The 15,518-nt window shown below is 38.9% G+C and overlaps 1 protein-coding gene across 2 annotated transcripts in view; it reads right to left on the minus strand.

The window, feature by feature from the left end:
- Positions 1–8,300: 8,300 nt before the first annotated feature.
- The window catches only part of LOC127446837 (glutamate decarboxylase 1-like), a 45,757-nt gene continuing 38,539 nt past the window's right edge, over positions 8,301–15,518 (minus strand). For both annotated transcript variants that reach the window (XM_051708120.1, XM_051708119.1), the window contains exons 16-17: positions 12,561–12,650; positions 8,301–12,069 (exon numbers count right to left, since the gene is read on the minus strand). In XM_051708120.1, the coding sequence (XP_051564080.1) occupies positions 11,896–12,069; positions 12,561–12,650 (264 nt within the window). In that variant the 3' untranslated portion in view covers positions 8,301–11,895. The remainder of the gene's footprint in view (positions 12,070–12,560; positions 12,651–15,518) is intronic.

Genomic DNA, 15,518 nt, shown 5'->3' on the forward strand with positions numbered 1-15,518 from the left:
GACTGGGGAATGACCTCCGTGGTCGTGAGCATGGGCAGAGACTGGGGAACGACCTCCGTGGTCGTGAGCACGGGCAGAGACTGGTGAAGAGTCCTTTTCCTTCTCCTCCTCTTTCGGCCAGCAGGGAGTGTGGTTATGGGGTCGGTCGAGGCTACAGGCACTGGGACGGTCGAGGCTACAGGCACTGGCTCTGGCTCGTTAACCGTGGCAGGCACTGGCTCTGGCTCATTAACCGTGGTCATTACTGTTGACTGCGGTAGGGCATCGACCACTGGAAACTGAAGAGGATGAGCCCCCCCTCCAAAAAAAATTATATTGGGAAATTAAATGGAGGAGTTACCTTGGAGATAGGGGGCGTGAAAGGCGTGGAGACAGGGGCCGTGGAAGGTGCGGAGACATGGGCCATGGAAGGTTGGAGGATGTTCACTGTGGGAGGAGATTCAAAGTCCTCATCCTCCAAACCCACAGTGAATGATGAGCCGCAAAGCTGCAGAGCCACCTCCACAGAGTCGGAGATCGTCCAGTGAGGTCCCGACAGAGGCATCAGCTCCTTCAATGCACTACTCAGGCCATCCCTGAAGAAACTCACCAGAGCGTGGTCATCATAGTGCACCAAATTAGCGAGATGGAGAAACTCATGTACGTGATCCTCAATTGGACAGTCTCCTTGTTCTAGGAGGAGGATTGCTACTGCAGGTGGTAGATACATTTGGTTGGGCTCAATGCTCGTGAGGGTCTAGATGAGTGGAAGAGGAGGATTAGAGGGATCACTGGAGTAGATGACGACGTCTGGAAGAGCAGGTAAGATTATCCGTATTTTTGTTAGGTCCGTATTCTTTGTTGTTGGTCAGTCCTTCTGTAACGTGGGTGTCTTGGAGAGGAAGAGAGGAGACGCAGGAGTAGATTCCTTTTAATCTTTTAATTATAAACGTTGGAGTAGGACAATTGCAGGAGTGGAAACAGAAGAAAGTTTCAACAATAGTAAACGCTGGAGTGGAACAAATGCTGGAACAAACACAAAATCTTTCACAATCCAACTAAGCACAACATAAAACCTCATAAAGAAACACTTCAAGGACCGACAAAACTTAACAAAACTAGAGGGTATTTATACACTGAGGTATTTATACACTTGTATTTATACAAGGAGGGAACAGAAGGCAGGTGCAGATGATGATGAACTGATAGGAGTGATTAGGGCAGTGAGTTCTGGGAAATGGAGTCCGGGGGAAAACTTCAAAATAAGAGTCCTTGAAGAGTATGAGGGAGACAGACTGACAACCTTATAAAGTGGCCGGTGAGTGTTTATATCTGTCGTCTTTTGCTCTTGCTACAGTATATAGACCACCCAGGCCTTATTCTTATTTCCTTGGAGAATTTGCTGATTTTCTGTAAGATCTAGTAGTTAGTGTGGATAGAGCTTTAATTGTTTGTGACTTAAATAATGAAAATGATACACTGGGATTAGCATTTATAGATATTCTCAACTCTGTGGGGTTCAGAAAAAATGTGACAGGACCAACTCGTCACCATAATCATACGCTAGATTTAACATTCATATGGAGTTGATATTGATATTATAGCAACTCTGCCACAGAGCGATGACATCTCAGATGACCTTGTCTCTTGTATGCTGCTTTTAGCTAAGGTCACTCAATCTGCATTGCATTATCTATTAGGTAGAACTATTCTTTCAACCACTAAGAAAGAATAGTAAGCCAAAATGTAAGTCAGTCCTTCATTGTCATAGGTCAGGAAGAGCCAACAAAACTTATCAAAACATCAAAAGCAACATGTATGTTAGATCCAATACTTACTATAATTGTATTTATCTGACTGCTACCACTCTGTGTATAGGGAATTGTCAGATCAAACTAAAGTTAATTATTGAGTGCCAAAAGGATCCATTTTTAGGGCCTTTGCTTTTCTCCTTCTATATGCTTCCCCTGGGAGACATTTTCAGAACCCGTGGAATTATGCCGATGATACCCAACGTTATATTTCTTTGAAACCCGACGAAATTTCACAATTCTCCAAGTTAGCAGGGTGTATCAATGATATAAATTGCGCTTTGCTATGCAATGACACGCGTATCAGGGGCAGAGCGTCAAGCGCCACCTGCCAATAAACTGGCGTGATTTTAAGGGCTTCATAGATCAGGAGTTTCCCATAGCGTTAGCTACTGACACAGTGTCAAAGTGACTGACTTGAAAGGGAACCATGATTAATTTTCATGACGGTTAAACAATTAGGGTGACAACAAGGGCGTATATTTGGTTGTAACATTGGGGGGTTGTATTGTGAAGAGTGGGGGGCGGGGGTGGACTTCTTTGTCTTGAATCTACCCCCCTGGGTGACAACGTTAAATTGAGCATAAATTTATACTTAAATAGGCTGTATTTAAAGGTGCTTGCAACGCTAAATATAAGGAAATCGTTTATTTTCCCCAGTTTGTTTACATGAACTGTCCAAAGAACAGATCCACTTAAATGATTCTACATGAGAGAGAGGATGGTAAAGGTTATCCCATTTGATTATTCCCTCAGCTCCATTGCTGCATTCGTAATACAATGAGACAAATGTGACGTTTTGTGATGCAACATCGCTACACACGTATAGCTTATTACTGGGAAAGCTTCACTATTGTGAAAATACCTAAACTACCGTCACGCTACTGAAAAAGTTAGTTACGTTTGCAACGTTTCACTACTCCCCAACACTGCACACTAGAACTAATGGCATTTGGTTTTGTTGACATTGGCACGCCAAGTTTGAATGAGATTTGAGAGCTACGGCAAAGGGCATAATTTTTAGTGAATAACAACTTAAATGTCTATCTATTCATCATACAGAGCTATGGCGCGGGTTCAGAAAACTTGGAATTTTTGTATTCCAAAGGTCAGGGTTTGTACAGATTTTTAAGAGTGAAATTTAAGCACTTTTCCAGCACTTCAAGGTCCCTAAATCCATTTGTCAAGCACTAGCATTGAATTCGCTGATGCAATATTACTTAAACTGACGAAAGCCACCCTTTGTGAGTTTAAACAGCACCCCTTTAGTAAAACTCAAAGTACCAAGCTACAATACTGGAATCCTCAATATGAAAACAACTTATGATTATATGTATATTAAGTCACTTAGTTCATATTTTGCATACTTATTTAATTTTGGTTGTATTTTTGTACATTTGTTGCCAACTGTAGTTTAGGTGAGTTTTTTTGTGGGGGGTTGGGACAAAATGCCAACCCAATTTCCATAGTATGATTTAAAAATATATCAATAAATAAACACAAAAACATTTTACCTGACTCTTTACTGATTTGCACTGAAATTAAAAAAATTTTGTACAAAATGTACAGTTATTTTTTTTATAATTATAATTTTATAATTTTTCCTTATCATACTACACAAGACAGCAAAACACCACTTTGTAATGTTATTGTAAACATTTTAAAACAATTAAACAAAGAGGAACAGAGAAAAAAGAATGCACATTTGACTGCTCAAACCTAAAACAGTTCTGCAAGTTGGTCCAACCCTAGACTACAGTTCATGGAAGCTCTTTCAACTCCTTTAGCTTCTCATCTGTTTGACACTCCACACTTTCTAGAGCCTGCTCTTTTTCTTTAGCGGCTCTTCGAAGTCCATTCGATTCTGAAATCAAGCTGAGTTTTCCAAGTTTCTCTGCCTTCTCTGCACTATGATCAGCAGAAGTGTAGAGAACTTGAAAATCCTCTTTTATTCTCTTCTATTTTCTTTGCTTTTATTTCTGCTATCTCCTCCATCAGTCCTTCTCTGTTTTCAAGTCTTTTCTCATCCTTCTGTCTCATTTTCTGTTCTTCGAGATAGAAGTTATACATAGCCTTGCTGAAGCTGCTGACAGTAAAAGCTCTTTGGTGTAGGCGATGTTCAGTACTCCAACATTTTTTTACATGGTCAAGGATGACACGTTGTGCCACCAATGAGCGCTCCTGCAGGTTCTCCACATCACTCCTTTGTTGACTGAAAAACCTCTTTCTATGTAGGCTTGACCATGGGAGAGGATCAGGAGCTGTTTCACTGTTTCCCCACAGGTGGCACCACTCTGCCTTGGAGGATAACTGCTCATGGTAGAATTCATCCAACCTGTTGCTCTCTGATTTGAAGCCCCTAAAAGAATCAGACTCCAGACTGTGGTCATAGAACTGACTAAACTCCTTCAGAACTTCATCACAACTTTCCTCAGGAATCTGACCAGATTCCACAAGGATCTGAAGAATACCAGTGAGCTTCTTTAGACTTGCTCTTTGCTGCTGATGAGAACTCTTGGGTTGAGAACGGTCAGATGTCTGACCAAAGAGTAACGGATTGGAGCCTTTTCAAACAGCTTGGAGACTGTCTTCATCAATAACAACTTGCAATTCTGTCTAAACTCCAACCTCAGCTTCTGACCATTTGGGTGATTCTTTCTGTGGTCATCCAGGACTCTCTCTGTTATGAACCAACTTTTATATTTGTGACATCAACATGGTTCTCAGCATCATCATATTGCACCTGTAGCAGCCTTCATTTGATGGTGGCATTCTCCATGACAGTTGGCTTTACAAACTTCTCTAAAAGCCCCCTCAACAAACTGGCAAGGTCCTCATTCATAAATGGGAGCAAGGGTTTATCAGTTTGGTAATTTGCCATGAAAGAAGCCATTTCCCTTGCCACCAGAAGAAAAAAGTTTAGTTTAGCTGGGAAGAGGTCATCTCCAACAGTCTTTTCAATAATCTTGAATGGCTTACTGGTTGGCTTTGCTACTTTTCCTTGTTTTGTAGCATTTATGTAGGTCTTTAGGAAGGGAAGAACCTGTATTACACATAGGGTTCAATACCGGTTTCACGGTATACCATGGTATGAAAATTGACGGTTTTCATACATGTACATTTGCTTATCTACAGTATTGAATCTCATCTGTGCGTGCGCATCTCCTTTCCTCCTCGACTGCCTGTCAGACTCGTCAACTTGCGCCACACACACATGCAGCGGAGAAAATGTCAGAGAGAAGCGAGGCAAGGGGGTCTGACATAAGTGAGTGTGTGTGTGAGTTAAAGCAGTGTTTCTCAACTGGTGGGTTGTGACCCAAAAGTGGGTCGCAGGTCTATTCGGACTGGGTCGTGAATAACAGGAAAAGAACAATGCCATGGTTCTCCCATTGAAAATATTTTGGCGGCCGCCCAAGTGATAGCCTATTTAGGACTGCCGAGGGAGATTTAATGATAATCTCGCAATAAAATTGTTTCACGATTTTACAAAACCTCCTGTGTAATATGTATGTTCTGTTTGAATTATGTTTGAAATTAGGAAACAAACGGGATAATAATGGGCTCATATAAGTAAATATGCTCTTCAATTTTTAAAAGGGGGGAGAGAAAACTTCCTGTCGCTTTTGTTGTTGACGTCAACAACAAAAATAATGTCACTTGATGCATGTCCTTGTACTTGAAAACCATGAACAAAACTATGCAACACTAAAGGAAATTTTCAACCAAAAAAAAAAAAAAAAAAAATTCACTCTTTTAAGGGTCATTGTAACTGATAATAATAATTGTGTAATACCGTATACCATGACATTTTCTGAGACGGTTATTGTACGGTGAAAATCTCATACCGTTGCAACCCTAATTGCACGCTCTGCCACCTCAAAATTTTCAAGCCATTGATGACAGCAGAAATGAGGACCCAGTTACCGCTGTGTAGTCTTCCCTGCGTGCTGGTACATCCTCAAATAACCACCTGAGGCTTGACAAGGCATTTCCCAGCTCCCAGTCAGTAGCTGCACAACCAGCTCTGAAGGAGTTGTGCAGGATGTGTAAACCACAGCTTCTAACATCCACCATGTTCTTGCCTGTTTGACTTTGGATGTTGTTTTGAAGAAGTGAGAAAAGCTTCCAGTTTACATTAGGGGCATCCATTGAGAGCTGCATAAGGTTGTGGAAACCAATTTCTGAACTCACATTTTCAATCTTCTCATACAACTGCTCTGTACTTTTTTCATGGGTCATCACACTGCATTCTTGTTATGTTGCTATCCTGCCAAAATCTCACATGATCATCAAGCTGGTTTTTCTTCATTTCATGGTTTAAGCTCTCATCAAACAGAAGCACGTATGCAGATTCTTTCTTGGCTCTTTCCTTCATCAGTGATAAAAAAATGGGGCGCAATCCCAAATGTGCAGAGATATGCTGCTTTCTTCTCCCCACAAGAAAACTGCTTTGCAATATCGCTGAAATAGTTGAAGAGGCTGAGCAGGCCATAGCTTCACTGCTGGGTGTATTACATGGCTGCTGGAAAAAAGACCCCAAGGAAGGACCGGTCCTATGTTTTAAAAGGTCTTGATGCTTCTTGCCTTGAAAAAAGATATGATATAAAGAGAGAAAAAAAAATTAATAAGAATAAATAAGAATATAACACACAACAAATGATCTGTTATAGTCTAAAATCAAATATATCAGGAGAGGACGCTATTGCAAAATTATGTAGGTCTGTCAATTAATATTTTATTGTTATTAATAAAAATGCATTCAGTTATAATAATAATAATAATAATAATAATAATAATAATGCATTCAGTTCCTTAATTTAGTTAGCCATAAACATATTATCCATGACATTTATAGATTTGTGCAAATGAAAACCAATTGAGTGCATCATTATTTGGTTAAAATAAAAACTGCTAATTCCAGCACAGTTTGAATTTGAGTCCAAATACAGTAAAACAGTCTGACCTCCATTCATATGTTATCTGTACAATCCAGAATTTTATTTTTACTTTTCACTCTACCATTAGTTAATAAGATACTCTCACATATTATAACTTATAAGAGTCTACATTTGACCTAATACAAAGTAATTCATTTAGGCATATGAATTTATATATATATATATATATATATATTTTTTTTTTTTTTTTTTTTTTTGTCGGTATTAATTAAACATTTATTTTTTTCTGCATTACATGGCATGGTCCCTTGCTACTGCAACTGAACTCTACTTTGCATGTGTACTTCATCATTTAACCACCAAACGGCAGTAAAGAGAACCGTCTAGAAAAGCTGTAAGCAGTGAACCCAATTAACATTAATTAATTGCATAGCTTTGAAAGCACTAATGTTGTGAATCTGAATGTAGATATCTCTATCACACGTGACTACAATAAAGCTCTACAGCCCAGAGCTAATTTACTACTCCACACATTTGAATTATGTGACTAAATTAACACTTATAAAAGCATTCACACGATTACATATTGATTCGATATGAAAGAATTTCATCCTTTTAAATAAAACCATTCCAAGTTTTAATAGAATATTTATCTCAGTTTACCTTTGGAATGGCTGGTGAGGGCTGATTCTCCCATAGCGCACACATCTTTCTTGTATACAGAACAGCATGCCTTTCTGTCTGTTGATCCTCGACGCAACCACAATTTGTATTTATCATCTTCCAGCCAGTTATCGTTAAAATGACAGCGAGGCATGTTAATGGAGATGGATGCGCGCCAAACGAATAGCTGAGGCGCCAATAAATCGAATGACACGTGACGTGCGTTTTATTTATTTTTTTATTTTTTAGGATTCACCGCAACAGGAAATTAAACAAAACAAAATCAAACATAACGACTGGCTGACGGTTTTATTTACATTTTTACTTACATCTGAAATCCAGCATTTTCAAGGACATGTTCAAAATGCAAGCACATTTCAAACCTTGAAATCTCCCCATTTAAAATCAAAGAATTTTCCAAACTTTCAAGATCCTGTACGAACCCTGAAAAGTTGTATAGACTACTTTTCCTTCCTTCCTTTTTTTTTTTTTTTTAAGGATTATAATTTTCTTGGACATTTTTGAAGTTCAGCAGTGTTTGTCCCGAATTATTTAGATGGAAAAAACAAAAAAAACAAAAACAAAAACAAACAACAACAACAAAAAAAACATACTGTACAATGAAAGAGCACTTTAAAGCAGAGTGTTTATTTGTTCTGGTGACAGTGATCAGCAATACTGCACACAAAACAGGCCATGTCTGTAGGTTAAAATGCATGTCTTGTTATACACACAGGGCCCTAAGTGCAAAGTTAGCATGTCATACACAAACTATTTATCTTTATTTTCCTAAAGTTTGTTGATTTTTTTTTTTTTTTTTTTTTTTGGAATGTGTAATTGTGTTAGGCCTATTCAAGAAATTAAATCTACTTATAGCTAATAATAAAATGTACTGTTCCTGGAGAGAAAGTCAAATATCAGCACAGTACTTTCTTAATCAGCTCCTCTCTCTCTCTCTCTCTCTCTCTCTCTCTCTCTCTCTCTCTCTCTCTCTCTCTCTCTCTCTCCCCCCCCATTTTTTTAATTTTTTTAATTGTTTTTTTTTATTTTTTTTTATCCCCCTTTTCTCCCCAATTTGGAATGCCAAATTCCCAATGCGCTCTAAGTCCTTGTGGTGGTGTAGTGACTCGCCTCAATCCGGTTGGCAGAGGATGAATCTCAGTTGCCTCCACGTCCGAGACCGTCAATCCACGTATCTTATCACGTGGCTTGTTGAGCACGTTACTGCGGAAACATAGCGCGTGTGGAGGCTTCACACTATTCTCTGCAGCATCCACGCACAACTCACCACACGCCCCACCGAGAGTGAGAACCACATTATAGCAACCAGGAGGAGGTTACCCCATGTGACTCTACCCTCCCTATCACCCGGGCCAAACTGGTTGCTTAGAAGACCTGACTGGAGTAACTCAGCACACCCTGGATTCGAACTTGAGACTCCAGGGGTGGTAGTCAGCGTCAATACTCGCTGTGCTACCCAGGCCCCTGCAACTTGCTCTCACATTTTAAAACTTTTTTGATTTTTAACATTAATTCTTATGAAAATACAAGTGACCACATATCAGAGACAACATTCATTGCAAAATGGTTATCAAATGCTCAGGTTAATTGATTACTTAAAATGGTGCACATCATTTCTTATTTTATATTATTGATTTCTTTACCACAGAGTGTTACAGGTGTGTAGATTTATAACTAAAGGCCATTTTTTAAATGCCTGTCTTTGGTCAACTAATACATTAAAATCTCGAATACACCATTTTAAACAATATAGATAAATATTGTCTCGCAAAATACAAATAATGGTACTTGGAGGGTACACAATACAGGGGAATTATCTCTTTCACACAATTATTTTCGTGATATAAATAATATCTCAACAAATGTCTCTATATAATCTTAACCACTATTCAAACATCTCTTACTGTAAAACTATTTGATATACATGTTTGTCACAGTCAGTCACAATTGACACAAAGTTCGAACATTTAAAAAAAAAAAAAAAAATGGTGTGACAATACAGACTTGGTACGGTGACATTGGTACATACATAATCAGTCCTTATAACAGCTAAGAAATTATGCATTTGACGCTGTAATCACACTGACAACACTAAGTCCATAGGGTTATTAGATAATATATTACAGTACATTCTGAAATACATTTGATTTTTACTGATCATTCAGACCACTGGATTTTTAAAGAAAATGTTCTGGGTTCAAAACAAGTTGAGTTACATTATCACAGAAAAATCACAGACTGGTTTCTCAATTTGTAAAAACAAACAAAAATTCAAATTATTGTAATGCACATACATATGGAGGTCTATGTGGAGAATGTAGAAATGTAAATGTACAGCTTATATTTTTGTTAAAGTGCTAATATTGAATCTTCCATACTGAAATGTGTCATTTGAGCAGTAAAGTTTTCTAAATCACACTCACTGTTCCTCTGTAGTGGAATGAACTCCCAACCTTCACCCATTAAGGGTGCTTTCACACTTGGTTCAATGCTTGGACTGAACCCGAGTTCGTATATTTGCGTTTGTCATCCGCAAGCCCACGAATGCATTGCAAGGGATGTGAAGAATGTGAGCTGCTCTCTGAAAGGGAATTTAATTGGACACAAGCAGGTATGAGAAATGCATTATATCACAATAACTGCGATCGCGAGCCTGCAAAGATGCAAATTATACATTAGCACAAGCGGTTCACTTCCGCAATTTGGTACGATTGCGCTCATATCTGCAGCAAACTGTACTGGAGTTCACATGAACCATACCCCAGACCAACTTTTCAAGCAGACTCGGATGCAGTTCCCGGGTGCACACCCAAGTTCGGAAAAACAGCGTTCACATCACCCAAACGAACCGAAATTTGACGTCATTCGAACCCAGGTGCGCACCAAAAGTGTTAGTATGAAAGCACCCTAAAAAAAATGTCTGAAGACATCTTTTCCAGGATCACTAGACTAAATAACTAGCCTAAACAAAGGTTGTTTATAAGCATGTAAGAACCTTTAACCTCCATTTAACCTTTCCATATCACAAATTGTTATTTGTAGTGGGAATAGGTTCTTTAGACTATAAAAGCGTTATTAAAAAAAAAAAAAACCTTACACTGAAATGTTATTTGGAGAACCAAAAATGTTCTTCTCTGAAATTGCTGCTTAAGCCCCTTTTTGGAACCTTTATTTTTAAGAGTATACTCAAGTACTTATGGAAAATTGGTAAGGTAGCACTACTTGTATTGTGTTCTTGCTTTATTGTCTTTACATGAGTTGCATAAATGGATAAAACACTGCACAGATAATGCAATGCCTTTCTACACAGAATTCCATTAAACATGTATTATGGTAACAGCGATTTTTGTTTGTTTTACGAACTGGGGGACAAGTTGAAAATGATTTTCTTTGGTAATTAATTTCTTGTATTGAACATCCCAGAACATTCCTTTAAAGTACTGTTGTTCAGTTTAGAGAGTATAATATTTAATGTTAAAATATAGAACAGGACACAACAGATATACAAGAGCACAGGGAGAAGGAGAAGACATAATGTCAAGCAGCTCAAGCTCAAGGAGCTCACCATCTCCATTTCTAGAATGTTCTATTTGATCACCATTCAAAAATGTGATCCTGATGGAACGTTCTAGACTGTTAAAGTGGTTCATTATTCTAAAGTGCTTCACTGGTGTAAGGCCACATCCACACTTATCCATTTTCATTTGAAAATGCATTAACTTTGCAATTAACTTTCCTCCACTGAAAAAGGAGACATTTGGAAATGCTCTCCATTACCACATACTTTGTTTTCAGTTTCCTAACATCATCATTTTCCAGAGTTTACAAACTTAAACTGATTAGTGTGGATATGGCCTAAAGCCCAAAGTATACTTCGGTCAGAGGTGAATGTATGGCATCTGCAACGCAAATTTGCATACAGGACGTAAATTTCATCATCAGCAGGGTGGTCGAGCACTGAATGCATGTGGCCCAATTTTTATCGTCCTCTGAAGGCACAGTTAGTGCATGCATCTGGAACTATTTGCACTTATTTGTGGGTCCACAAGGTGGCAACACTCACAAAATATCACAACAGCTCAACTGTGAGTTATTACGAAGAAGCGCTAGAGGATGTAATTGACCGCTAAACAACAGGAGAGGAATGTGGAAACAACAACAGTGGAAGTCAAGAGCATGTGTGTGAGGAGGTCAGGAGATACCTGCATTTGTACAACTTGAGTCTGAAGGAATATAAAGACATCTTTATGGGTCTAAACTCTTGAAGATAAATTGTCCAGTCTCTCATAGCAATCGTAGTGCACATGTGCTAACCGCCTGTGTATCCAAGCACAGTAAAATGAAGTATACTTTTAAAAGGCTAGCATTCGACTGTATGTAGATGCTAAGCATTCATGTCAAAACTGAAGTATACTTTGGGCTTAATACTCTGGAATGTCCAGCTGTGACAATACTTCACAATGTCTTTCCTATTTTTCTACAGAATTAACTAACATCTGCTAAATGTCCTCCTTGCGAGCCCTCTATAAATCCAGGCCCAGTCTTTCAATCTCTTCGATCAGGAAGTCGATGTCTGACCTGGTGGCAGCCGGGTTGGAGACAACCATTCTGAAGAAGTTGACCTTTTCGCCCTGAGGCTGGTAGCCCACCATGGTTGTCCCACACTCCATCATCATTGCCTTGATCTTGGGGGCAACCTAGATTTGCAGTCACAAGACAGCTGCTGAATATTGATCTTTATGATGCTCTCGTAAGTGGGCAGTTTTGTCTTAATAAGGTCCTTGTTGAGATATATGATATACTGAACCAATTAAAAGTTTGGACACATACCGGTATGACTGAATGTATGTTTCTATAGACATAGTTTTATAGACAAATCTAAATTGTAGATTGTGTATAGGTATGAATTTCTTTAAAAAACTAAAATTGTCACAATTATTTTTTATTTTTTTTAAATGGATGAGTTGGAGTGGGTAGTGAAAGAGAATTAGCCCCGCATATATGGGAACTCCTTGTGTGCCCAGAGTTGGGCTGGATATTGTAAAGAAATTAACATTTTTAATTGTATTACTTTGGTCACTGAATAATTTCCTTACTTAAAACAAGTTTTGACTATGAAAAAAGAAAATCTTAAATAAGGGTGACTTATGTAGACTGGAAAAGTGTCACTCTTTAAGTATTTTCTCACCTTATGAAGCCTTTGTCTTCTCTCCTCTCCATCTGGCAGGCGACGCAGGCTTGGAGGAATGTACCAGAAACATACGTTGGTGTGCTGGGGCTGAGTTGGAGAGAGAGACAGAATACTGACTTACCAGCCTGCACAAAATAGAAGATAATCTAAACAGATATTTGTCAAAGTGTGCTTGTACATGTGTCAGAACACAAGTTTGCAAGCATATGTTGTATTCTCAGCATTGCCACAAGGCAACAGTGTGCAATAGTGTAATAGTGGACATTACCATCTTCTTGCAGTAGTGCAATAGTAGACATTAGTGTCTTCTTCTATGGTAAGTTTTCTCTTTCAGGCCAACTACTGTCATTGCAAAGTAACAGTTTCAAGAGAATCATACTGTGCAAGTTAGTTAAATTTAAACTGTTACGTACGGCAGTCAATAACCGGACTAACGCGAGCACGTTTGTTGGCCAAAGTTCTGCTACTCGTGCTCCAAACATGAAGCAGCTTAGAGTCACACATATTCCATAATTTTATCTCTGTACGTCTGATCACAACTTCAAGTCATGTAGTGTGTGCTTGGGTTGAGTTGTTGTGCTTGACCCCATCCCATCCACAACCCCCCCACCCTCTACCCTCTGACCATTTCAACATCTTTTCACACCCATTTCATGAGCTTTTTGTTTTAAGTCTGAGATGTGAACGACTGGTGCTGAACTGGGGGGGGGGCTTCATGACACTAATCACCAAGACATAAGGCGCATCGGGTTTTCCCCCGCATTATTCTCTTATCGTGATTCAACTGTGTGCATTTTCCACGTGAATCCGCTTTCTATTTTTATCGTGATTAAACTGCATGCATTTTACAGCGCGCACCCATTTTTTTCTCTTCTGTGTTACACAGATTATTGCATCCATCTCAAAGCACCGCTTATCAAGAACAACCATGACAACAAACAATTGTGTGAGGGATTCACATCAATCTCAAACCCTCATCACTCAGGAACAACCAACAACAACAACAACAAACAACTGCGGTAAGTCATGGCAACCGCTCATGTTATTTCTTCCTGCATTGCATGTCACATGTTTACAATAGCCTCTTCTGTCAGCAGTGAGGGATTCACATGTGATAAATGTAAGGAATTAGTCAGGCTGACGGAGAATATTCATGAGTTAGAGGCACGCATCCGAACGCTAGTGGAGGTCAGTGAGAAAGAGAAGCTGGTAGATACTGTTTCAGATGCGGGCAGTACAGAGAGCAACACACACACTTTGGTTCCGGCTTTAGAGCCCCCGCAGCAGGGCGTTTGGGTGACATCTCGGCGGCATACTCGCTCAGCAAAAACGATGTCAGACACTGTAATATGCTCTGGCCCCCTCCCTGCTCGTTGTGGTGATCAGTTTTATAGTAGATTAGTGTCACTGAATGGCTTGAGGTCTGAGTGGTGTCTGGAGAATAGAATAGGATTTATAGATAATTGGAAGAGTTTTTGGGGTAGACCTGACCTTCTAAAAAGAGACGGACTAGTATTTGACTAACTGGGGCCCAGGTCAGGAAGCAGACAAACTGGCTAATCTGAACGTCTGCTAGCTGCCTTGAGATGTCACACAGGTCACATAAACTATAACACATAGAGACTGTATCACCTAGATATCATATAGAGACTGTGTTCCCCGAACTACCAAACACAAAACCCTCATTAAATCATTTAGAAAAATTTTGATTAAGGTCAAACTTGAACAAAACAAACAATTAAAGATAAACGCCATATAAATATAGGGCTACTAAACATTAGATCTCTTTCTACCAAAGCACTAATTGTAAATGAAATTATTACAGATCATAGTTTGGATGTGCTCTGTTTGACTGAAACCTGGCTTAAACCGGATGAATATATTAGTTTAAATGAATCTACTCCCCCAGGTTATTGTTATAAACATGAGCCTCGTCTGAAGGGTCGAGGAGGAGGTGTTGCTACAATTTACAGTGAAGTTTTTGGTGTTACTCAGGACAGGATATAAATGTAAGTCTTTTGAACTAATAATGCTTAATGTGACACCGTCAGATATAGATATAAATAAAAAAAACTCTGTCGTCTTTTACCCTTGCTACAGTATATAGATCACCTTATTCTGATTTCCTTGTTGAATTTGCAAATTTTTAATCAGATCTTGTAGTTAATGTAGATAGAGCTTTAATTGTTGGTGATGTCAACATTCATATAGATAATGAAAATGACACATTGGGATTAGCATTTATCGATATTCTCAACTCTCTTGGAGTCAGATAAAATGTGACAGGACCAACTCATCACCATAATCATATGCTAGATTTAATTCCGTCATATGGGGTTGATGTTGATAATATAGAAATTCTGCCACAGAGAGATGACATCTCGGATCATTACCTCGTCTCTTGTATGCTGCGATCAGCTAATGTTACTCAGTCTACACCACGCTATCGTTCAGGTAGAATTATTATTTCGACCACTAAAGATAGCTTCACTATTAATCTTCCAGATCTATCTCATACACTCAGTAAACCCCAAAGCCTAGAAGAACTTGATGAAATAACAGAAAATATAAATACAGTCATCTCTAGCATTCTTGATAGTGTCGCCCCCCTTTGATTAAAGAAAATTAAAGAAAAAAGCCCTGCACCATGGTACAATGATCACACTCATGCTCCCAAGAGAGCTGCTCGGAAAAAGGAGTGCAAGTGGAAGAGTACAAAATTAGAGGTATTTTGCGGTGCATGGAAGGATAGCGTCTGTAGCTACAGTGTCTGTATGTTGCCAGGTCAGCATATTTTAGCAAACTCATAGAAAATAACCACAACAGTCCTAGGTGTTTATTCAGTACTGTGGCTAAATTGGTTAGGAATAAAGCATCAACTGAACAGGATATTCCGTCACAGCACAATAGTAATGACTTCATGAATTTCTTTACTGATAAAATTGAAATAATTAG

Source organism: Myxocyprinus asiaticus, chromosome 10, assembly GCF_019703515.2.
Source record: "Myxocyprinus asiaticus isolate MX2 ecotype Aquarium Trade chromosome 10, UBuf_Myxa_2, whole genome shotgun sequence".
Taxonomy (NCBI): domain Eukaryota; kingdom Metazoa; phylum Chordata; class Actinopteri; order Cypriniformes; family Catostomidae; genus Myxocyprinus; species Myxocyprinus asiaticus.